This window comes from Quercus robur, chromosome 8, assembly GCF_932294415.1.
Source record: "Quercus robur chromosome 8, dhQueRobu3.1, whole genome shotgun sequence".
NCBI lineage: Eukaryota > Viridiplantae > Streptophyta > Magnoliopsida > Fagales > Fagaceae > Quercus > Quercus robur.
In genome coordinates this window covers 49,249,692-49,275,564 of record NC_065541.1, presented here as the reverse complement: position 1 = coordinate 49,275,564, position 25,873 = coordinate 49,249,692, and the positions used below count along the sequence as shown (strand labels likewise).

General features: G+C 36.8%; 2 protein-coding genes and 1 long non-coding RNA gene across 3 annotated transcripts; 2 read left to right on the top strand and 1 right to left on the bottom strand.

Moving 5' to 3' along the window:
- The first annotated feature begins 10,647 nt into the window (after positions 1–10,647).
- LOC126696818 (homeobox-leucine zipper protein ATHB-12) lies at positions 10,648–11,941 on the top strand. Its single transcript, XM_050393542.1, has 2 exons — positions 10,648–11,179; positions 11,307–11,941. The coding sequence occupies exons 1-2, from the start codon at positions 10,808–10,810 to the stop codon at positions 11,664–11,666; spliced, it is 732 nt and encodes a 243-aa protein (XP_050249499.1). The 5' UTR covers positions 10,648–10,807; the 3' UTR covers positions 11,667–11,941.
- A 490-nt stretch (positions 11,942–12,431) lies between these two features.
- LOC126696819 (uncharacterized) lies at positions 12,432–20,766 on the bottom strand. Its single transcript, XR_007646101.1, has 2 exons — positions 20,510–20,766; positions 12,432–12,883 (listed from the first exon to the last, which is right to left on the bottom strand). It is a non-coding gene; the product is annotated as an uncharacterized LOC126696819 (long non-coding RNA).
- Positions 20,767–23,998: 3,232 nt separating this feature from the next.
- On the top strand, positions 23,999–25,315 carry LOC126696410 (uncharacterized). The gene is made up of 2 exons (XM_050393158.1): positions 23,999–24,292; positions 24,596–25,315. Exons 1-2 carry the CDS (start codon positions 23,999–24,001, stop codon positions 25,313–25,315), a joined length of 1,014 nt encoding a protein of 337 aa, XP_050249115.1.
- Positions 25,316–25,873: the final 558 nt, after the last annotated feature.

Here is a 25,873-nt window from a genome sequence, read left to right as displayed (position 1 = left end):
TGGTTATGCGATTAATAATGCAGCCTATAGATTTTTTTTTATCTTGAAAAAAAAATAATCTTTGAATCTGGTAATGCAATTTTTCATGAAGAAAAATTTCCTTTTAAATTGAAAAATAGTGGGTGTGAAGAAAATATTTTGTCACAACCTAGTTCTTCTACTTCACATTTACAAAATCAAAAAAATTTTGATATGGAACCTAGAAGGAGTAAAAGAGCTAGAGTTGAAAAGGATTTTGGTCCTGATTATTATGTTTTTAACATTGAGGAAAATCCCCAAAATTTAAAAGAAGCTTTAACATCACCTGATGCTATATTTTGGAAAGAGGTTGTAAATGATGAGATGGAATCTCTAATTTCTAATAGAACTTGGAAATTAGTAAATCTTCCACTGGGTTGTAAGACCATAGGTTGTAAATGGGTCCTTAGAAAAAAGTTGAAACCGGATGGATCAATAGATAAGTTTAAAGCTAGACTTGTTGCAAAAAGGTTTAAACAAAAAGCTAATCTTGATTATTTTGATACATTTTCTCCGGTAACAAGAATTACATTTATTAGATTGTTAGTTGCTATTGCTGCAATTTTTGATTTGAAAATTCATCAAATGGATGTAAAAACTGCTTTTCTAAATGGGCACTTAGAGGAAGAGATTTATATGGATCAACCCGACGGCTTTGTAGAGCCTGGGCAAGAAAGCAATGTATGTAAGCTAACTAAATCCCTATATGGCTTAAAACAAGCACCTAAGCAATGGCATGAAAAGTTTGATTCCTGCAATATTGAGAACGGTTATAAATCAAATGAATGTGATAAATGTATTTATTCTAAATCATGGAATAATTTACATGTTATTATTAGCCTCTATGTGGATGATATGTTGATTTTTGGCTCAAATATGCATGTTATAAATGAAACAAAAAATATGCTTAAAAACCATTTTGATATGAAAGATCTTGGTAAGGCTAATTTTATTTTGGGCATGAAAATTACAAAAACATGTGATGGAATATTTCTTGATCAATCACATTATGTTGAGAAAATATTGAAAAAATATAATTTTCATGATCACAAAAGTGTAGCTACTCCTTTTGATTCTAGTGTTCATTTATTTCCTGTGAATAATGATGATGAGATTTTAAATCAAAAGGATTATACTAGTATCGTTGGTAGTTTGCGTTATACTACTGATTGTACTAGACCTGACATTGCATATGCAATAGGAGTGCTTAGTAGATTTACTAGCAAGCCTAGTAAATATCATTGGCTAGCTATTGAGCGAGTCATGAGATATTTAATTGGTACCAAAAATTATGGCTTATTTTATAAAAAGTACCCTGCTGTGATTGAAGCTTTTAGTGATGCCGATTGAAATACTTTGTTAGGTGATTCTCTCTCTACCACTGGTTATATTTTTACCTTAGATAATGGTGCTATTTGTTGGAAATCTAAAAAGCAAACAATAATTGCTAATTCAACAATGGAAGCTGAATTAATAACATTAGCTTCAGCTAGTGAAGAGGCAAATTGGCTTAGAGATTTGTTATATGAAATTCCACTTTGGGAAAAGCCAATTCCACCTATATTAATTCATTGTGATAGCATTGCCGCAATTGGTAGAGTTAAAAACCGTTACTACAACGGTAAATCCAGACCTATAAGAAGAAAGCACAGTACTATGCGATCTTATTTAAGTAGTGGCATCATAACTGTGAATTATATTAAATCTAATGATAATCTTGCAGATTCATTTACCAAGGCCTTGGCAAAAGATAGAGTCTGGAATACATCGAGGGGGATGGGACTAAAGTCCATAGAATCATGAGCCATGTATGAGGATACCCAACCCAAGGACCAGAGATCCTGAGAATTGGGTTCAATGGGAAAAACAAATCATACGATAGTCGTAAGAAATGCACTATTTATTTTTTTAATTATTTATTCTGTAAATAATTTTTAATTGTTCGTCCCTATGATGTAAGTGCATTTATCCTGTAATGTGAAGAGGTTGAGTAAAAAACTTTTAATGAAATTTGTAGCTCGTATGAGTGGGGTGTCAGAATTACAGGAGCACCCTTGACAAAATTTCACCTATGTGAGTGTGGGGGTGGGGCCGCTCCCTATGAGATTTGGACTTAATCTCAAATACACTCATGAAACCAGGATCAGCACATGGCGGTAAAGTGTTAGCTATAAAAGCTCATGTCAACACCTGGGTTGTTATGTGTAAGCAGTGACGCTTAATTTCCCTAAAGCAGTCTTAGTTCAAGTCGGAGACCACTACGACTCTGGAGTTGAGATCGCTGTTTTACTAAGTGAAGGTTCAATGCAGAGCACACCTTCATGATGCATAGTGACCCATCTTTGCCTGGTAATCTCTCTTTAACTAAAATTTAATATTAAAATGAGTGGGGGATTGTTGGAGCATTTTAATATTAAATAATTAAAATGAATTAATGTTATAACATAAATGTAAAGATGTGGGAGTGAATATGGAAGATGAAGAGTTGTAAAAATGTTTAATCCCACATTGAAAAGGAGATAAACTATTTTATTTTATTTTTAATTGTGGTGATTAATAAGCTAACATGAATTGTCTCAGATATTGGGCTAGATACGTGTGCAAGGGGGAGGTGAAGAGTGGAGGTATCAAAAATGGAAATGAATCAGCCCCTTGGATCCTCCTACTTGACAGCCCATTTAGAATAATTACCATATCCGTTGGTGAATAAATGGCCCGAATTAATACTCCATTTTTATTATGGATAATGAAGAGCCATTAATCCACTTAATGGACTATCCGTTTTGGCCTATTCATTCTTCAGAAACTCCTTATCTCACCATTAATTGAGTAACTCCAACCCATCAGATTAATATCCAACAATTAATCTTGTAACACCCACTACTTCAAAATAATGGACCTAATTAATCAGAATAAATTAGGTAGTAATTTCGTGAGGCCCATTAAGCGTATAAATAGACTCATTCAAACCCCAATCCAAGTTACTGCAATATGCAATACACACTCAAAATAATAGAGAGGTTATTGGTAAAGAAGGGTGTTCTTTCTGGTGGAGTTTTGGGCTTGAACACTTTGTGCAGAGGTTGTTCTAGCCATACAACACTTGTTGGGCTATTGTATCCTGGGAGAGACAAGTCAGAGAAGGTCTGCACCAGTTACAAAGTTTAGCCAACCAAGGGTTTGAATCTCCTTAAAGAGAGCGAGTATCGCACTTCAGTCCAAATAGTGTTGTGTATTTTCTTTCTTTACATTAATAATATTCAAAAGTATTATTCAGTTTCTCTTTGTGTGTTATTTCCATTATTATTGTGTTTGCACCAACAACTTGTAGTAATTGTGAGGAGGAGTAGAAATATGTAGATCGTGCTCTATATGATCTTGGCCAGTGATTGGGAAAACTTGGCATAGGAGTTGCTTGATGAGTGAAACCTACTTATAGCTACTCAATCTTCTTATCTTTGATGTTACCGTTCATATAATAGACCACTTGTGACTTGACCATGCTAGTCTTGGAAATTTTCTATATTATTGGCTGGCTCTTATAGAATCATAGAAATGAGAAGCATTTTGTTCCCCCCGGATGCTTTTGTTTGGAAAGCAGCTGTCTTTGTGATTCAATTCTTAGAATTTAATGATAGAAAGAGTATAGGGTTGCATAATTTTGTTTCTTAACTCTTTGTAAAGCTTTGCAATTGGGCTATTCTTGTGTCGGTAGTTTTGTTTTGGGTTGCATCTTGTCCAAAGTTGAATGGATGAAACCATCTTGTCCCGCATCTTGTCCATGGGTTGCATCTTTTACAAGCATTAATCTCTTCCTCATTTTAAATCCAAATATGACATGTGTCATTTTAGAGTTCATGATCCCAACCTCTTAATCATGTAAGTTTAAATCGACAAAAACGATATTTTTGGGGCCAAAATTGAGATAAAAAATCTGGTCTTATTATGAACAAACAAAGTTAGGGTTTTAATTTGCTCTAAAAAAAATCGATGAAATTCAACTAAATTTTATATTAGCACCATTTCATGTAAGTTTTGAAATTTAAAACATGCCTTAACAAACATACTATTACATAAATTTCCGAAAATTGAAGAAAAAAAAAAAAACCCCTCAATTTCAACACATTGCGTGTTATAAAACTTTCTTGTCTATAATCATGGCATAGAAATGTGTATGGTGAAGACAAACCTAGGCTTTGATACAAATGTAAAAGGAAAAGGTAATAGATCACTTACATTTAGAGAATGGGGTTCCCACATTGAATCTTCAACGACTTCTCTTACATGCCTTGACGCCACAACCTGGCATAACCTTCAAGCCATGAACCCCTTGACCCAAGCCTTTCTGTCAGTGACAATGATAGGCTACTAGAGTCTCTCCATGAATTCCATCATCAAAGATCTTGTGTACCAATAATGGTCACCCTTAGAGAAATAGACGAAGACTGTGTTTTAAACATAATTCAAGTTATCATTTAACTTTGAAAGGAAAATTTGTCAGGGATGTAAGTGCTTAATTTTAATAGGCTATCTCACTCTTCCACTGATATGATAACTCTTTATCAGATTACTTGCAATTAAATTCAAATACATGACTCATGTGGATGCTCTATGGGTCATTAATCAGGCAAAACCTGACTTCAATTGTTGACAGGTTCAATTAACACAAGAAAATGCAATTGCTCTGTCTCGGCCAACTGTTTTTGCCAAGTAGATAGCATATGGTCATCTTTAAATACGAGTCTAAATAGTGATGGCTACTTTAAGCGCCAGAATTACAACAATGGGCAAGCCCAGTTTACTCCTTAGTCGTGTCCTCTCCCTCACTTTATAAATGGATTAACTTGTCCAGTGATTTGCAATAGATGGAGGTCACTGAAATCTCATTGGGTATAAGTTTGCTCTCTTGTCAAGTTCGGCAAGCTTTTTACCAAATGATTGATCAAAATAATAGCCCAGTTATTATTAATGGGGGTTTGTCTACTGTACTAGGTACTTCACAAAATGATGGGCCATTAGTTTGTTGCAGAGGGATATGATTCATGGACTTTTATCAATTCCACAGCTTCCAGGAAATCCACCAACTTGCTCTATTGGGCCTATAGGATAGACCACGCGGAAGTCCATTGGTCCTCTCTTTTTCGAAAACTTGCAAAATTTGGATTTAATGACTAGTTGCACTAAATCGATAATGACAGGTGTAGATTACACTGAATGCGTTAGATCCAAAGCCAAGTCTATTTATTAATAGTTCTTGTCAATTGAGAGATATTTTAGGAATACAAGAAGGAAAGTCCATTAACACAACTTTCATGTTTTAACTCTGATGTGATCTATTATAAATAGTGGTGAAAAAATGGTTTATTTATGTGAAAATAATAATCTACTAATCATAGTTGACTATATCATCAAGTTATAGCAAAAGATGTGACAAAGTGTGTAGTCATAAAACTATTTTTAACAATTTATTAAGATAATAAATTATGATTATGATTAAACTAACATTATTTTCATTTATACTTATTGTAAATAATTTTATTTACATCCATCACAACATATTTTTAAAAAATAAAAATAAAAATTTGTGCCATAATCTAATTGAAACTCTATCCTTACCCAAAAATAAATAAATAAAAGTCGAAAACATCAGTTAGTTGACAGAAGTAGGAAGGACTAAGGAGAACCATTACATTAATGTTGCTTTTGATTTTGAAGTGTTTTTGAAGCAAATTTTGGAGATTGGAACTTGGACACCAGCCAACTTAATTCCCTGCCCACTTCATATTTATGAGATTTTTTACACCAGTTGAGTCTTCTTCTTTATTGCTATCCAAAGAAGTACATCAGATATGACAGATTCCATGACCATGACTGCGATTTAATCTCTTTCTTTCCAAACTTTGAATAACAAAGAGCCAAAATAACATGAAACAGTTCAATCTGACACGGTCAACCTCAATCCAATCCGATTATCAAAAAAAAAAAAAAACCTCAATCCAATCCCACTCATTTTACGCCATCTTGCTGAACCTGCTGGCCCTATTCCTATATTGTTCAAATATTTCTTCTCCTCCTCTGTACCATTTAACACGACTTTTTTTTTTTTTTTTTTGGTGACCAAAAACAACACGACTTTCAGCACCTTCATTGCCACTCTACCTCTATGGATTGGTTCCTTGTTACAACTCATCAAAACGTAAAAAGAGAATTGCTTATCAACACAACACCCCGCCTAATACAAATAAAAATCAGTGTCACTTTCTCACACTATCTTCATCATCTTCTTCTGATCTTCTCCTCCTTCCTTTTTGTTTTCACTGTGCACAAATGATAAGGCTCAAGGATTTTTTTTTTTTTTTTTTTTTTTTTTAACTACTAAACTATAAAGTGGTTACTCAGTTTAAGTGTATTGTCAAATTTCATTATCATTAATTCAATTTAGTTTTTGAAAATAAGGAAGAATTGAATTTCATATATCTTATTTGACGAGAAGAGTTGAAAATTTATTAGTCGCAGTAACTAGAAGATACTATTTTCATCAATTTAGTTATTTATGTATTTGTATTATGTTTTTAATGTAAAGATCACTTTGTCAACTTTTTTCAGATCAACGATAAGACCCTTTGTCTACATTTAAGTCTTTAAAACAGTTTCTATATTAAAAAAAAAAGTCTTTATAACGTAGTTCTAATTTCTAAGTTCTAACTTCACACAAAAAACGATAAAGAACGCAGGAAAAGAAAAAAAAAAAATTGTTTTCAACTTCAGGCAGAGAGTTTAAGGAAAGACATACTAACACTACACATAGATCAAATTTTTTATGTCCACATTAAAATTGTAATCAATATTTTCTTTGCTCTAAATTTTTTTTTAGGTAAAGGGATTTATTTATTAAAACTTATGAGCTAATACATCTGTCTAGAAACCATATCAGATAAGCTAGTTACAAAAAGGACCATAGAGCACTCACGATCACGAAGAGTACCGATTTGAAAAAGATCCCATGTACATTATAAAACTTCGACAGTGATCATATCCCATAATATTTTCTTTATGTGATATGATCCATTGATCATATCACATAGCTGCTATTTGATGATATTTTTTTTTCTTACAATACATTTTTAAAAAAAAATAAAAAAAAAAAATCTTCTCACACACTTCCCCTTTTTTGATAGATTTCTCTGTAAGAATATTTTATATTTTGTAATTGTGGGGGCACCGAAACATCCTCCCCATCTTTAAATGGGACAATAAAGTTGTGAATTTACACCATATTCTTAATTTTTTTCATATGATCTTATTGTTGAATTTATTTATTTTATTATATACCCATCTTAATATATAAATTCAATTAATATAAAAAAAATATTATAAAATTTGGTTTGTCTAGACCATATATTTTCCACACGCAACATGCCCATTGGCCAATAAATTTTTTTATATTAAAGTGATGTGGTTTATGATATAAAAAAAAAGCCTGAATACCACGTGGCAGCAGACAGAGATTATCAAAGGGCATAGTAAGACAAGATGTACTCTAAAACATGTCCCCACACACACGACTTTCTAGAGCAACGACAGTAAAGAAAACTGGGGCACGTGTCCCCTAAATTCCACGAGTTCTTTATTGTACAACCATAAGATTTCCGCCACGTCATGAGTAGCACCTAAAATCTTCCCCATGAAAAAGACGAGTAAAACGGGATACTAATTAGATTTGACCTTGGGGGGCAGGTGGCTTAGGCTTACTGGTTTAATCTTGACAGGTGACAGATATTTGTCGTTTAGCAACAAATTTTATTGGCTTAAAAATGACTTCCCTCTTTGTTTATTTTATAATATTTAATTACCTTTTTTGAAATACGAAACGAATTTTTATTTTTTTTTATACTTCATTTCTTTGAAAGAATTAAAGTCCAGCACGTTGTTGCTGTGTTTATGACTGTGACTCAACCTACCACTCCATGGTCAAGTAGCTAGCCAGCGGCTTAGGGTTAGTCGATAGCCATTAGCCAATCCTTTTACCTTCTTAATTTAGGGATGCTAATAAGTATAGGGCATGGCAGGACCATAGATGTCCCGTCTCCTTCTTATTTAACTTTCGAGTAGGGAAAACTCACATGAGACTGGAGTGAGGTAGGTCAGGATTGGAGCAGGTTTATGCCATTCCTATTTAACATGCAAAATTGTGTAATATAACATATACACAATAGGGGAAGTGTACCAAAGAAAGTTTAATAGATTGTAAATTGGAAACATTCACCTTCAAACTCCAAATCAGGAGGAAAATTCCTTCAATCCATTTCCACAAAAATTAACTCCAAACCAGTTTGAAGGAATCTTCTCTAACTCACTACATGGCGATTTATAAGAGTATCCATGTATATGATTTAAAAAAGTTATGTGACTAAAATTACATATGATGATTTTTTCAACTGCCATATAATAGATTGGATGAAGATAGCTCTAAACTAGTTTGAAACTAAACTTTTTCCTTTAAATAATAAACGTAGATAATTTTATGAGTTGTCACATAATGTGTTGGAGAAGATTCTTCCAAATCAATTTGAAGGAAAACGATGTCCTTACAAATCACTTGCCTAGATGGATTAGATTAGGTTGAGTTAGAGGGTTTTTTAACCCAAACCTACAAGGTTGGATTGAAAAATCCCAAGCCAATTCAACTCACATGTATTAAGTTGGGTCAATGGATTGTATTTACATGTTTCATGCTTCGAGAAAGAAAAAAAAAAAAAAAAAAAAAAAAAAACTTGAGTTTTTATCAAATGTTTGAATTTTTTTTAATAAATTATTGCATTTCACATAATATACCTAAATTATATTCCAAATTTTCAAATTCATCATGTATAATTCTCAAAAGACCAAAATAAATCAAACTAAAAAAAAATAAAATAAGATTAATAAAAAAAATTATATATATATGGTGTGTTGAGTTGGATAGGATGAATTGAAACCCGAAGCTCAAAATAATATTCTAAGCCACCAATGCACGAAAGACCAATTTGAAGATCGGGTTGAATTGAGTTAGTTTCGTTAGGTTGGTGGATTGGATGCACACTCTTATTTGCCTATGATGAAGAATTATTATGAAACTTACAAAATACACTTTAAATATAAATTCAATTGTGTAATCCTCATTAGTTTAAAATAAAGTAGAGTTCCAACTTAACATTTCATGAAAAGGACTTTACCCCTTTTGTTATTATTTTTTGTTAGTTTAATGACTCTTTTTAATTATGTCGAGACCCAAACTAATTGACCATAACACCCCCATCATCATTTCATTATAGTTGAGGAAGGACATTAACACTTAAGGGTGAGAAATTACAATCCATCATTTTGTTACTTTATTATTATTTATTTTCTAGCCCTTACCCTGAGTGGCACTTGCTTTGCTACTACTTAGTAGTTAGTTCATGTATGTCCTTAAGTATTAATAAAATGTCTTAAAAAAAAAAAGTCCTTTCCCCTAAGATTGACACCATTTGCCTCTTTGGTTGAGGTGAAAAGGAGGGACGGAAAATAAGAAAAATGGGTGCGTACTGATTAGTTTTCAATTCTTTGGGTTTTTCATTCTCAATTAAATACACAGTTGAAAATTAAAAAAAATTTCGCCTCAAATAAAGTGGTTCGTATGAAAAAGAGAACAAGAAAAAGTAAAGAAAGAAAATATAGCACGTGTGTCATGCCAGGTCGGTGGAGCACCGGAATGTCGGTCGTTGTTGACTTGAAAGTTTGCCCTAAGTTCAGTTCTCTAGTTCATCATTGTAGCCTTGCTTTTCATATTTTTTTTTAACTATGGTATGGAATGCTATGCATTGTTTACCCCTTTATTTTGCTTACCACTATCGATATGGTTTTATTTTATTGATATGCACTTAGACTTATATATATATATATATATATATATATATATATATATATATATATTCCTTCCCATTTGATTAAAAAAGAAAAATGCAAGGCATCAATGACTCCAACAAAGCAGGAAGAGGAGTGAAAAAAACAGGAAACTTCAAAGAAAATAGTAAATTAAAGAAAGAGTGACCCTTCTAGTGACACCACGTGATTCAGAATGCCGACATTTGTGGTTGAGAATTGGGCTTTGGATTAAGACGATGATGCAAATGACAATGACGAGACATTTTAAAATTGTATCCAAAAATAATATAAAATGAATGAAATTATTTGCTACAATGTGAATGTGGTCACCAATTCAAGAGGTAGAAGGCAAGCCACAAGCTCACTAGCTAAATAATTATTGAAGTCGGCTCAGACCCAAAGCTTGAGCTTCTTCTCTAATTAATTAAAAGGAAAAAAAAAAAAAAAAAGATGGATTAACAAAAATTACAAAAATCAAGAAACAGACAATTATCACGTAATAATGCTAAGTTTACAACTATTTACATAACTTTTTTTCACAACTCACTTCGTGACAAGTTGTGAGTGCTTCACCACTCACAACTCACCGCGTAGCGAGTTGTGAGGAAAGTTATGAACTTGGGTGTGGTCGTAACATTTTTCATGTTCACAAGGCAAAAAGGTGGAAAGCACTATACGCTATCGGACCCCATGGCTTTAGGATATAAAGCAGCAATAATCAGGGAAGGAAAGGCAACCCCACGAGATAAAAATAACCCTTATCTCACATATTATAAGTTATAACAAGCCAATAAATGCACATACATGCATATCACAAGGCACACACTCCCAAAAGTATTTTCCATATCACCAAATTTGAAGAACTAAAAAGGTTCCACCAAAGATGTTAGATCACTCAGAATATTCTCCTTCAGCGGTGGTGGCGGCAGAGTCTTTTGGTTGCATGGACATGGACTCACTCACCACTTCGAGAAAGAAGAAAAACAAGAATAAAAGAAGGTTCAGTGATGAACAAATCAAATCATTGGAAACAATGTTTGAGTCAGAGTCAAGGCTTGAGCCAAGGAAGAAGCTGGAGTTGGCAAGAGAGCTTGGGTTGCAGCCAAGACAGGTTGCTATTTGGTTTCAGAATAAGAGAGCTCGATGGAAGTCAAAGAATCTCGAACGTGACTATAGCATACTACGAGGCAATTACAACAACCTGGCTTCCACGTTTGAAGCTCTTAAGAAAGAAAAGCAGGCTTTGGTTGTACAGGTACTTAGTTATTATTGATGTTTGCTCAAAATGATTTGTTACGGTGCAGAATGAAAAAAAGACCAAGACCCATTTCATAATTCATAAAGAGGCTTACGAAAATGGCTTTGTTTTTTAATTTTGACAGTTGCAGAAGCTGAATGATCTGATGCAAAGGCCACAAGAGGAAAGGCAGTGTTGCAGTGAAGGTCTAGCTGCAAACAGCATCCAAGGTGAATTGGACAATGGAGACACTACCAAATGTGACTCAGAAACAAAGCCAAGCTTGTCAACGGAAAGATCAGAACATGGAGCAGATGTCCTGTCAGATGAAGATAGCAATATAAAAGTAGAGTACTTTACACTGGAAGATGAACACAGTCTTCTAAATATGGTGGAACCTGCTGATGGTTCCTTGACATCACCTGAAGATTGGAGCAGTTTGAACTCTGATGATCTTTTTGACCAATCTAATAGTAATAATCAGTGGTGGGACTTCTGGTCTTGAATCAAGTAAAATGCTCAACAAAGCATGGAGGATGTGTATGCAAAATAATCTTCCTTGTGTTTAAAGATTCTAGATGGGGGGGGGGGGGGGTGGGTGTGTTGGTGAGGCAAAATTATGGGCCATGGGAGGGAAGATAAATATTTTAGTGCAGCAATGATTATAGAGGCAATGAATGTAGCTTTTTTTTGCACTGTAGAAACACTCATATAGAGAAATTCCATCTATATCCACTTTATGTGATTGCAAAAGCTGCTAATGTTGATACTACTTCCAGATGCGGTTCAGAGTTGTGGTTTCCTATTGTAGATGATTTGGAGTAGGTAGTCTCCAAAGAATTCATATGCAGACAAAAAGGGATTGGGAGAGAGAGGGAGAGATCATGCACAAGTAGTGGACTACAAAATAGACACAAGCACTAGTTCAATTAGAATTTTGAAGGAAGTTCGTATAATGGTAAAAAGTAACTAAACCCCCCATATGCACTTGATTTTCAATGCTTGTGCTTTTTTAATGCTAGAGCATGCTTGTTCAAACAAAGATGCTCTCTTAATGTACATGATCAAGAAAATGGGCGGTTTATGCTTGAGCCACTAGAAATAATAGAATTACTTAGGAATGATTATGTTAACCAAAAAACAAGTAACTAGAACTCAATAAACATTCTGAAAAATGACACAAATACTGATAAAGCCAAAGAGATTTCAAAAATACAAACGCGAAAATTATTATTTTTATTGTTATAGATGAAATTATATAGTTAAAGAATGATTAGAACATAAATTTCCATTCGTGCAATGTTCTTCATAAACTCTTATAGCAAACTAGATAATCCAATTATCATTTTACACATCTGGTGGATCAATTTTGATTCAATACAAAGGAGTCCTCCATTTTGAAAGAAATGGATATGTTCTATTTCATGGTCAACATTTAACTTGAATCTAAGGGTATACATGGTGTCACATTATTTGAAATTCCATTCCATCAAATAAAGGAATGATAAGTTGATAATTGATTTTGAATGTCGTGACATTGCATACTCCTATAGATTCTTGAAAACTAAATCTTAACCATAAAAGACGTAATCCATTTCAAAGACAAATGAAAAGCATCCTTTTTCCTTTGATAACCCAGAAGTAATAGAGAATAATACATCACAAGGGCATGTTGCATTTTCCCCTCAACCGTAGGTGATAAAACACACCATTAAAGTAATCCTAAATAATAGGCAAGTACCATTATCAGTTGTCAAAGTGAAAGCTCAATGCTGCAAACACATGGATCATGTGCAAACAATAGCTAAATTCTGCAAAACATGTAAGGATCATGTGCAAAGAATACCAGAAAATTGAGAGAAAATAGATTAAAAAGAACAACCAAAACTAGCCAAAGAGGACTTTTAAATGGTTTGGCACAAGGCCTACATCCATAGAAAATCAGCAAGAGAAAACTTGCACTATCATGCAGGATTAGAAAATCCAAGGATCCATTGAACAACCACATATGAGAAAACCCATTAAGTAAGATTCACTGAACCATTCTCTCTCTTACAAATTAACAACTTCCTAAACCACTCAACAATCAATAGTGCAAATTTGGATACTTCGGTGTCCCCCAAGGAACTTCAGTGGAGTTAGGCCAAACTTGTCCAGTGAATAAAAAAATTGCAGTTGTGACACACAATTTTTACAAATCAAATGATACTCAACACGTCCAGAGGATAGCATTAAGGGTAATGATTTTACTAATTACCAACTTAACAATACCTCTGTCTCCTCAATAAAATTCATAATACAAAATATTTGTCTGTACTTCTTCCAATGACAAGCAGTTCTTAAAATACTCACAATATGAAATCAAAGTCCCTGGGAAAATTGGCTCGAAATAAATCCCCAAGGGACCTTTAGCAATGCTATTAATACCATACCATTCTGACAACTAAACCGGTATGAACACTCCCTTTGAAACATACTGGCTACAATATCAGACATTATAGGTCTGTATCGGCTGTACTGGGGGATTTTTTGGCCATTTTGGCCAATACAATAAGAGGAGGAAAAAAATTAATAAGTGTTATAAAAAAATGTTATTTGGGGTACTGTATTGGACTAATGTATTTGGGCTTATAATATGTATGGATTTTAAGAGTTTGTTTTGGATGCAATGGGATTTGGGTTAATTTGTATTTGTAAGAGGTCTTGAGTGTTTTTTTTGTTTGTGAGATTTGTGATAATATGTGAGTTTGGCTTGTGTGTGTTGGTTTGAAGTAGATGTAATCCATTACATTCATGGTGGATTTTGGTTATTGTTGCCCCAGTATATAAGTATAGAGTTGGTCAAACCATGTTAAATAATTGTTATCTTGTGGAGATGTTTTTATTTCTAGTTTGTTTGAATGTGCTTTTGTTAGCTCCAAATTCCAACTAAATGTCACCAGAGTGTATGTGATGCCAAATATCCCAAGAGCACATTAAAGAGATAAGGGAATTATTGTAAGTTCAAATATCCCAAAAATGAATGTGTGAAATCCTAGTGTTCATGATATGCTAATTACATGATGGAAAAGAAGTTAAGACCACATAAGAAACATAGAAAATATAAAATGACAACTGACTTCCTTAGTGAATGTTCAGATACAACATTTATATCTACATCTAGTAAAATACTCTGTGCTTCTGCAACTCATTAGTATTCCTGAATTAGACAACAGAAAATTACACTAACAAAGGTATGTGACTAATTACGTCTTTGCTGATTAACACAACAAGAATGCAAGAAGCCATAATTAGTTAAGCTAAAGGAGGTAACAATTACAACATAATAAATTTTATTATGAAAAGGCAGCAGATAAAAGTAGATAAAGATTGGCCAAGTTGATGGAGGGCTTTAATAAGAAATAAACTTCATGAGGTCAGCCTGAACTTTCCAAAAACTCTCATGGTGTTTGTATTCAGATCTATGATCTATCATACTGCACTTGTGAATTATTTAAGACCATGAAAAGCAGTAACACAAGACATTGCATTAATCAGTGACATATTTCTACCTGACCTCCAACATACTGAGTACTCACTAACTTTTTGCAGATAGCAAGATAATCTATTCAGCAACTTTGCTTCTTCCAAATAAAAAATTTGAATGAAAATTCACTTTTCTTCATATACCACAAAAATCTAGAGTGAACTTAAAATCCGAATTTATAACATAAAATCTGTTACCAATCCGGATTTGAATACACTGGAATAAGTGAATCAATAATGAACAGCATGCCCTAGCATAGACACTGCAAGACTCATGAAGCTTTTCCTACAGGTAATCTAGCTTTGGACTATAACACCAGTGACCCAATTTTTAAATAGACAATTTCTTTATGATTAGGCCCATGTGTGGGACTTGCTACAACCTAAATATTCACAGATATGCTTTTTTCTCTTGGCCTCTGATAGTTCAACCATTCTGAACCCAGCCCTAATCAAAAGTTCACTAGCATCTCAATCACAGAGTGAAATCAAAGAATATAGAAAAATGCACCCATCAATGTTTAACCCATATCATTGTGACTTTGTGAGCAAATTTTCAATTTCAAAAATGCAATTTCCCTAAAGTTGTCTAAAACATTTTCTCTAGCATCCAACAACCCACCCCTCAAACAAAATCAGTCCTGACTCTAGAAATTAGAGTATGATTCTGGGAATATTAGTTTAAGGTAGGTGCAATAGCTTCATCTTACAATACCATTTCTATAATCTATACAAGATTATACAACATTTGAAGATTATGTCCTGTTTTCCTCCTCCAATCATCCATTGCTTTAATCTTCAAGTTGGGATTAAGCTTCACTAATATTTTCTTCTACATCTTCATTTTTCCTTAGCTTCCTTGATCTGCTCAACCTTCATACAAGTTCGTTCTAATAAATCAAACTCTTTCAGAATAGCAGATATTACAACATCCAGGACTAGATCATGTTTCCCTCAAGTATTAACTGATGAAAGGAGCTTCATTGTTCAAAGTATTTACAGATGTTATTAATGCTACACTGTACATCCACTTAAAACCAGAATTGTGAAGCAACTCTGATTTAGGATTGAGACATAGAATTTGGAATCATTTTTATTTATTTATTCATGAGTAATGGTATTTTTATTGATAGATCATAGAATAGATTACTTCATACTCACGAGGATGATTACAATGTAAACTAAAAGAACTGCAAAAGAATTATGCACAAAAGTTAAGTGATTAATGTGAAGTCTAAAAGGGAGATGCTATTTGTAAGACCCCACACACAAGACAATCAAACATAGTTCAAATCAGCAATGATTCCAACTGCATCTTTGATATTTCTATATCTTCAAAAGTGCGACTAATTCACTCCTTTCACAATAGCCCCATCAAACATAATGGGACAAATTCCAAATGTCTGATGAATGCTTCCCAAAACTAAATTCCAATTCCTCCACATGAACAAGAGATCAGCTACCACCCTTGGTAACACCCATTGAATCCCACAAGCTATAAATACTAGACTCGATAAAACATATGCAAAATCACAATGGATCAAAAAATGATCTACTAGCTCTCCATTACATTGATACATTCACTAACCAACTAAAGCTACCTTGCTTGATAAAATGATCACAGGTAAGAATCTTCCCCTGGGCTGCTGTCCAAAGAAAGAATGAGACCCTCTTAGGGCCTTGACACACCAAATGCTCCTCCCAATGTAAAGAATTAGTTGTTGTACCTTGGATAGCCTCATAGTAAGAGAGAATGGTACAGCCACCATGCCCTCTCAATCTCCATCTTATTTTAACACACTCCTCCCTCCTAGGGATATTTGAGTATAGAAGATTTACAAAAGACTTCACTAACTCCAATCCGCAATCATGACAAGCTTTGTGAAATATCACATTCTAGTTCCGCTCTCCCTATCTAATTGGCTATCCATGACTAAATGAATTGTGGGATTCTTATCAACTGCACATGCGTAGAAACCAGGATACAACTCTTTTAGAGAATGATTCCCACACCATATATCATGCCAAAACCGTACTTGTATGTTGTCCCCCACCTCAAAATACACATTGTGAAAAAAAAAATTGTCCCATCTTGCACTAATAATCCTCCACAGTCTACACCCATGACGATGAGTCTCTCTAACTGAAATCCAACCACCCCATTCCTCCCCATACTTCATAGCGATCACCCATCTCCATAAATGTGTGGCTAGCCTCATTTTTAAATCTCCATAACCATTTCCCCAATAAGGCTTGATTAAAACTTCCTATCTTTTAAAACTGGGTACAAGTACATGGGTATGTCTTTTCTTGAAAAATTAGGGTATGACACGTTAGGGATACAACAATTAATTAATTAATTAGTATTTTTTAGGTATATTTTAAATATTTTTGGACATAATATGTTTATTTTAGTTTTTAAAATTAAGTAACAATAATAAAATGCTTGAAAACATATCTAAAATTAATTTAAAGCCAATAATAAATAGAAAAGAAGTACAATGATACCCATGAAATGTTGTCTATAGTACAAATCAAGAGTTCAAATAAACTAAATACCTAAGTTGCATGGTACCCACACGGGTACTTGGCCATTTTAGCCATGTCAGTGCAACACAGTTTAAAACCCCAAACTACCTATAGCAATGAGAGAGCAGTGTCTCACCCCACCAAAGAGAATCTGAGGCACCCCACAAAAAGTCTCTGTAATCTTTCCAGCCCATTTGCCACACTAGTATGAATAGTAAATAAAAAGAGATAATAAGTCGGTAAACTCAAAAGCATATTTTTAACAGCATTAGCCAAGCCCCTACACCACCCCCCCCCCCCCCCCCCCCGGTGCCTGACAGTTATAGCTTGTTCCAAATAGCCAATCTGTACTTCATCTTCTCCAAAAATAGGATTCCACACAGATTGTGCCCTAAAAGATACCCCCAAAAGGAATCCCAAGCCAAGTCATTAGTAAACTCCCAATTTTACAATATAGGATGTCCTGATAATTCTGCCATGTTACCCACATTGCCTATTGGGCCACTTCACTCTTATCCAAATTAAATTTTAGAGCTGTAAAAGGTTCAAAGCAAGTTAACACCATTCTTATGTAAAGAAGTTGTTTGGTATTCACATCACATAATAAAATATTTATCCCAGCAAATAAAGATGGGAGATATGTAGCCCAGCTACTGTAGCATGCCATATCCTAAAAGTGTCAATAAAGCCCCTCACCGTTTTCTTTAGCATCCTACTCAACACCACCATAACCAGTATAAAGAGTAAAGGGGATAATGAATCACCCTACCTTAGCCCCCATGAACTATTGAAGAAGCTAGACGGGGAAGCATTGATCAAAACTAAGAATCAAACAGTAGAAAACAAGCATGGATCCAACCCCTCCACTTCTCCCCAAACCCCATCCTCCCCAATAGATAAAGTACCATATCCCAACTAACATAATCATACACTTTTTCAATATCCAACTTACAAATCGCCCTAACAATACGGCTTTTGATTCTACTATCCAAACATTCGTTAGCAATTAGGACCTAGTCAAGGATTTTCCTAGCACCTACAAAGGCATTCTATGACTTGTAAATAAGTTTATCTAGCACCTCTTTGATCCTGTGAGCCAACACCTTTGCCAACAATTTATACACAAGTCCCACCAAACTAATAGGCCAAAAATCCCAGATATTAGTAGCATTGTTGTTTTTAGGAATTAATGCAATAAAAAAAAAAAAATTCATTAAGGGGTTTTTCAAATTCACAGTGACTATGAAATTCTGCAAAGAAAGCCCTTCACATCAGCTTCTACCATTCTACAACAATGTTGAAAGAACAACATGGTAAACCCATACGGGCCTGTAGTTTTGTCATCCTTCAAATCCTAGATTACCTCTTCCTTTCGAATTGCCTCTCAAACAACTGTTTATCATTCTCACCTATAATAGCAAGATATAAACTATATGGTCTTCATTGTCCTGTTTCTTGATATAAAGACTTATAGAAATGCACCATCTAATCTCTAACTTTTGATTCCTCGTAATATTTACCATCCACTTCAAGACCTCCCATGTGGTTGCTTCTTCTGTGAGAGCCAATCTATGGAAAAACCCGGTGTTATGCCCCCTTCCTTCAAGCATAAGGTCCTGGATTTTTAGCGCCTAGAGACCTCCTCAGTGTGGTTAACCATTCTGTCTTAGAGTTCACCTCTTTTGTATGAGCACATTGCTAATGTGTTAAGTCTTAGTTGCCCTCTTTCACATCTAGACTCAACGACTCACACATTAAGCCATATGTTTCTTCGCCAACAACTCGATCAATCAAAAATCATGAATTCTGATGTGTATTAAATTCTGAAGTCAGCTGCCTTGGAATTTGTACCCTACTTGCGTCACATAAAAAAGGCATATTATAACTCGACTTTACAACTGGAGGCAGAACTTGTGCACCAAACATAAAGAAAAACTAAGCCTTCATCTTTTAAGTTCAAAAGGTTATCCATAATGGTGTTGCTACCATAAGTGTGATCAAGGTGTGAAACCATAAAACCATCAATCCCATTGTGTCACTATGGTAATTGTTAAATTACCGATTGTCCCAAAAACTTAAACTGTTAGGAAATGGTGAGTTTAATCACTTAACCATAATTCTAACACTCCCCCTCACTTATGGGCCTAAACTTCCCCTTAGTAAGTGGGGGCCCAACAAGTGGGAATTTAACATTTTAAATGGGAGGTAAAGTAAAGACAGGGATCGAACTTAAGATCTCCTGCTCTGATACCATGTTAAATTCCCGATTGTCCCAAAAGCTTAAGCTGTTAGGAAATGGTGAGTTTAATCACTTAACCATAATTCTAACAGTAATCAAACCTTTGCGGAGGGTACTTGAAGTTCGTCAAAGGCTCTAGTCTTGAACATGGACGGGTTGTTCGTGAAGGGTTCCATGTACAGAGTGTTTGGACGTTCAGTGAGTTCAGCTACTGGTTGTAGTGTCTCTTAACAAGTGTATTGTACTAGATAGTAACTTTCTGATGGGTGACATTTATTGTTTATCAATTGGCATGGTGATACTTGTTTGGACCTTAAACAATCAGCATGTCATTTATTGTTTATCACTCTATTTACCGATTCGATACTTGCTTTGGTTGTGGTATAAATTGGTAAAATCTAATTGATTAATCCACTGCCTAATCAATTTGGGGTCTAAATCAATTCTTTCAATACTCCACCAATCTTGGTATAGTGATTTGATGTTGAATGTTGACTATTTGAAACCTTATTAAGAGGCCCCAAGTTTCATACACACAATGACACAAACCAGTAGGTACTGATCATCAAGTCTTCAGATTCATAAATTATAAAAGTTTAAGTTATTGGTGCTGCACACACTGCTACTTTAACGGTTCACTTCTTGGATTGCAGATCAAGTGATGGACAAAGTTTGGTAGTCCTCCAAAGTGGCCCAATGTGGGTGGCTCAACTATATACAATCAATTTTAGCACTACAAAGAACTCCTACCCCATTAAATAAATTTTTTTCCTTTTTTTTCAAGTTGGGTCACTTTCTCATTCAACAAAAACTTAAGGTTTTGGTACACAGTCACACAGTCAGAGAGTCACAGCCAACACATGCACACAATTACTCAATACAATACAAAAAGCTTTCAAAAAGCATCAAAATCATAACCATTCTGAACAACTGACCGTTGCGCTAAGTTCATAAATTATATAGACATATATTTAGGATCAACAACAACAAGTTTTGCTTCTCAATGATTTCTTATCAAAACTAAACGCAAAATGTGAAGAAGCTGAGAACATTACCAGTCGAGCCTGGTGAGATTGCAGTCTATTGTATTATGTATAGACCCTTTTCGCATTGAAGCAGATCCAATTCCATTGTTCTTCCTGTTGTTGTTGTTTGCTCATCACAATTCTGAAAGCTCATTTGGAACGATGAAAACAAAACTAGTGGGTGGATTTGGACTGGAACGCTACCGTACCGTACGGTATTGGTGACTCATTGTTTTTCACGTCGGAGCAAGCAGCCGAAGGTGATCAAATGACAATTACAATTTTAACCCCTATTAGATTAGAAAAAAACAAGGCCCAGTTGATACCTGTGTCTAAGGGTCCATTTGGATACAGCTGAAAACTGAAAATATTGTAGCAAAATAATTTTTAAATATGTAAATAGTATCATGAGAACATTTTTTTAATGAAAAATTTCTGAAAAGTGAAATTTGTAAGTCTCATGAACAGTGTACTATGTATACACTGTTCACGGGAAAAGTCAACAATCACGGCTTGAAAAAAAAAAAAAAAAAGCAAACAAACGCAGACACAAACGCGCTTCCCAAACGCACACTAAACATATGTTTTCAGTTTTTAAATAACATTACACGTATTTTACATATTTTTTCACAAACATATATTTCTAAAAAAAAACTTAAAATGGTTGTTTAAACACACGTACCAAATAGGCCCCAAATTTCTTAAATAAGGTTTATTTTGAAAATTTTGTAATTGGATAATTGAGAGATGAGATATCAAAACTTTAAAAATATCGGTTGGAAAATGGAAACATTAGAAATACAGTTTTATTTTTTATAATTTTTTTAAGTATTAATTAAAAATTGGAAGTATTAATTAAATTACAAAACCCTTGATATTTCAAAATTAAGGTGGATTGACAATTACAATGCGATCATTAAGGCTTCGTTTGGGAGTTAATAAGGAAATGAAAAAGAATATAATAAAATAATCATAAGGAAATGAAATTGAATGAAATGTATTTAAGTAAGAGAAATGAATGCAAAAGAAAGAAATGGAATGTAATTAAGTAATCTTATTTGGATGTTTTAAAATAAAGAATGGAAGGGAATGAAAATAAATGAAATATTAGTAGTTTTGTTCGGGAGTAACATAGAGGGATGAAATAGAATCATTTTATAACGATATTACTATTTGTAGGGTGACGAATTTGGGGCTCAGGCCCAACAGGTGGGAGATTCTGGCCCAAAAGTCCCTAAACAATGAATTTGTAGAGAGTAGGTTATAGAACTAGGTCTTTGACAGGGGAAACGAAGTTACGACCAAGCCATGCAACCAGTTGGACGTAGGGATATTCCTTCAAACTTTTGGAGTAACGGTCCCTGAGGCTGTTCCTGCTACTTCTCTCTCTTTTCTCCTTCTTTATCCTTTCTTCCTTCTGCTTGCGATCCCTTTTCCATGGGGATCTCCTTCCCTTATATAGCATCCTTCCTGAGATCATGTCCCTACACTTGTCAGTCATCCGATCCTCCACTCGAGTGCCTGTCCCATAGGTCATCCTCCCTCCTTTCTGTGAGTTGCACTGGCCAAGATCATTCTGCGTTCCTGTCCCTTCCACATTAATGCGGCTGGAAAAGTAGTTCCTTGACATTTAATGCGGCAGTTGTGATTGTCCCCCCCCCTTCCTGAGTGTCACGCACTGTTTCTTCGTATTGGGTGAATTTTCGCCAAGTATGGGGTGCAAATTGGACACTTACTTGGTGAGTCCGAGGAGGTGTTCCTCCTCGGACGCCCCTTAGCAGGCTCGGCCCATCATGATTGGGACGGGATATCCTACGCCCATGCCTTTTCTTCTTTATCGTGGCTGGGCTTGGTACATGAGCTACGGCCCAACATCAACTGACAGACTTTACCCACCACAATAGCCCCTCAAAATGCCGGCCTTTTTTGAGTCCGAGGAGAAAAGGCGGGATTTTGATACTTACTAGACAGCTCGTGGCGAACCACTGCTTCACACGTGGAAGGGGGAAGGCACGCCTTTACGTGCTTCATTAATGCTGTGGGCAGTTGGCGACTCAGGGGGAAGTAACCGCAGCTTTTGAGGTTTTACACTCGCTCAATCCAACGGTTGGAGGCAGGATCTACGGTGGACAGCGTCTCGCATGCCTTAGACGCGAGCGCGTCTGTTCGACTTCTACCGAGTATAATAGGTCTTGAGGGCGTTCGTCTCTCATTTTTGACGAGCTTTCCAATATTCAGAACTTCTCAGAGCCTATTCCTTCAGTCTGTTCTTGCTTCCGCTGCCATTCTCTTGAAGACTCCTTCGAACCTCTTACCCGTAAGTTCGCGCTTCTTCTCCATTATTCTTCATTAATCATACTGCCTTCAAGTTGTTTTTAGGATTAGAGGGGATGGGTAGGCTTGAGAAACTGGTAGATTCTCCGGCCGGTATGGCGGGCTTCAGGGCGAAGTATCGTATCCCACCGGAGGTAGGGTTAGAGTACTGTCATCTGGAGGACATTTTGATGAAACGGAGAACAGAAGAAGTCGCAATTCCAATGATAGCCTTCGTGGAAGGAGGAATGACTATTCCGATGGGGAGAATAACTAGGGACTATCTGCGTGGTCATAGGTTGGCCCCCCATCAATGCACCGCTAATGTATTCCGGATCCTGGGGTGTGTCGAAACCCTGAACGATCAGATGAACCTCGGCCTCTCATGGCACGACGTGGTTCATCTTTACGAATGCCATAAGCTCGGCGACACATACTATCTAAAGTCTAGGGTTGACGCAGTGAGGTTGATATCTTGCCTTTCGAAGTCTAGCAAAGGCTTGAAGGACGACCATTTGATCGTCTCCGGGCCATGGTCTGACGGCCCTCACTGTCCGACTAGGGAGGGAAAGCCAGGTGGGGTGTCGTAGAATTAGATGCCGTGGGGAGGATTTTGGTTTCAAGCTCCTCCACCCCTTTTTCTTTTACTTGCTTTAGATTTGTTGGTTTGATTGCATGTCTCCTCGGACTAACATAAATCGTTTGACAGCCTTTGCAGACAAGAAGCTAACCACTCCTCGGCTGAGCCTAGTCAATGTCCCGGCTCTAAATTACCTCCTGAGGTCCGAGATTTTTGTTAGCAGGGACGGACAACTACGGTCGGCTCCTTTAATTTTGGATTATACTCCGCTCACTCGAGCCCAGGTAGAAGCCGGACAAGCTATAAGGGCCGGTAGTCCGAGATTAGCACGGATTGACGTGTCCATACCGGGGTTCCTCGCTGATACAGACTTGCCTCCAATTCCGTTACCTCCCCAACGCGTTTTTCCCCCAGTAATTATCCCAGAGGTGGAGTCCGGCTCTTCGCATTCATCCTTAGAGGATTAGATAGACCGGTTCCAATTTACTGAGGAAGGGGAGGCTTCGGTTAGAGTAGTAGAGATCTCCGACTCTGACGCTGATTTGGACCGTGCCTCAGCGGCTCCTGGTACTGGTTTGGTCATCGCACAGCCTGATCTTAGCGAGGACACAGAGGAAGAAGAAGGAATGGACCTCCAGCCGAGGACTGGCCTCAGGGGTCTTTTATCCAACAGGTCCAAAGGGCAGACCTCTAAGGAGATCTCGAAAGGACAGGTCGTCTCCAAAGCCCCCGCTCTTCCTCCCCCTCCCTCGTCGGGCGCGGCGCTGAAGCCTATGCCTAATCTAAAGCGAAAAAGGCCTGTAGAAGAGGCAGAGGAGGGAGAGGTTACCCGTGAGAAGGCCGGGCCTAAAAAGAAAGGCAAGGAGACAAAAGAGCCCCGAGAAAACAGAACCAGGTCCACTGAGAGCCGAGATGAGGCGGTCACTCAGAGGGGACCACGAACATGGTCTCCTCGGATCGAGCTAGATGGCGCTCCAATCCTCTGGGATGCGACCCTATGGGAGACCCAGCGCGAGCAAGCTTCGTTCATGGCTGAAGCGTTGCAGCAGCCTCTACTCTTGCCCCGCGATATGGAAGGCCTCAGGAAGATTCGTCAGCCAGAGCTTTTCATGTCACTGAAGAGGGACATGGCCGTGGTAAGTGGAATCTTCTATCTTATCTTCGTGTTGAGAACCCTCTCATCGTCTTACCTTGGTATCGTCTTTATTTCCGTCTGAGTGCAGGTCACCCAACAGATTTATGTTGCTGAGGAGTGGGCCAAGCAAGCTCGAGAGGATGCGCATAAGGAGGCTCAGTCCCGTGCTACAGCTGAGAGGGCCGCGGGCGATCTCAAACAAGATCTTGATCGTAAGGATCATGAGCTGAAAGAAATAAAGAAGGCCAATGCGAGTGCAGAGGCTGGCCTGAAGACTGCTGAAAAGCAAACCGAAGAGCTGCGCAAGCAGCTCCGACACTCTGAGGAAAGACTGTCAGCGGAGCAACAAGCGGTGTCGGAGCTTAAGGCTGAGCTTGCAAGGGCAAAGGAGGAAGCTCGCTTGTCCAGGGAGGTTGCGGAGAAGGCTGTGGCGGCTTCGTATGAACGTGGGGTTCACGATACTGAGGAAAGATTGACCGAGGAAGTCGCCACTGTCTGCAGGGACTATGTCACCACGACCTGGGGATTGGCCATGGATAAGGCAGCCGTCCCCGCAGATTCTGATCTAAGAAAAGCTGAGAACATCTTTTACCCTGCGGAGATACGTGAGACTCCTGGGGAGGCTGCCTCCACTGAGCCTCTTCCAGCAGATCCCCCTATTCCCGAGACTGGAGGCATGGAGCAAGCTACGCAGGGCCAGTCACCCGAGGACAGTCTTCGCATCAGCGAGATCCTTGCCCAGGCCCAGGAGATCGCCCCGGAAAACCCAGCAGTGGATGATCAGCCTGCCCCAACTCAGGGCCCTTAGGGACGTAGAATAGGAATTCGTTTGTCCCCTATTGTACTTTGTTTTGTTTGATCCTTGCTAATGTTTCTGAACTGAATTACTTTGAACATTTTAAGACAAAAGTTATTTAATTACATATATCGCTGCTTTGCTTTATTTTGTTTTCGTCATGAATGAATATCGATCTTGCCCTTTCACTGCTTAAAGTCGAAGAGTAATGAATGAAGATGTTAGAATTGCGACACTTTGTAGTTGAGCAACAACGATTACAATGTTGATTTTTCCTAAATCCATGGCGGTTGCATACTACGAATGGCCCTTATTTGGTCAGGGTTAACTTCGATCCCCCGATGGGTTACCATGTAGCCAAGGAATTTTCCCGATCCCACTCCAAATGAACACTTGGATGCGTTCAGTCGCAGCCTGTACCTTCTCAGGATGTGAAACACCTCGTCAAGGTCCCTGATGTGGTCAGTCACCAATTTGCTCTTTACTACCATATCGTCTATATACACCTCGACAGTTTTTCCCATCTGTTGTTCAAACATCCTAGTCATCATCCTTTGATAGGTCGAACCG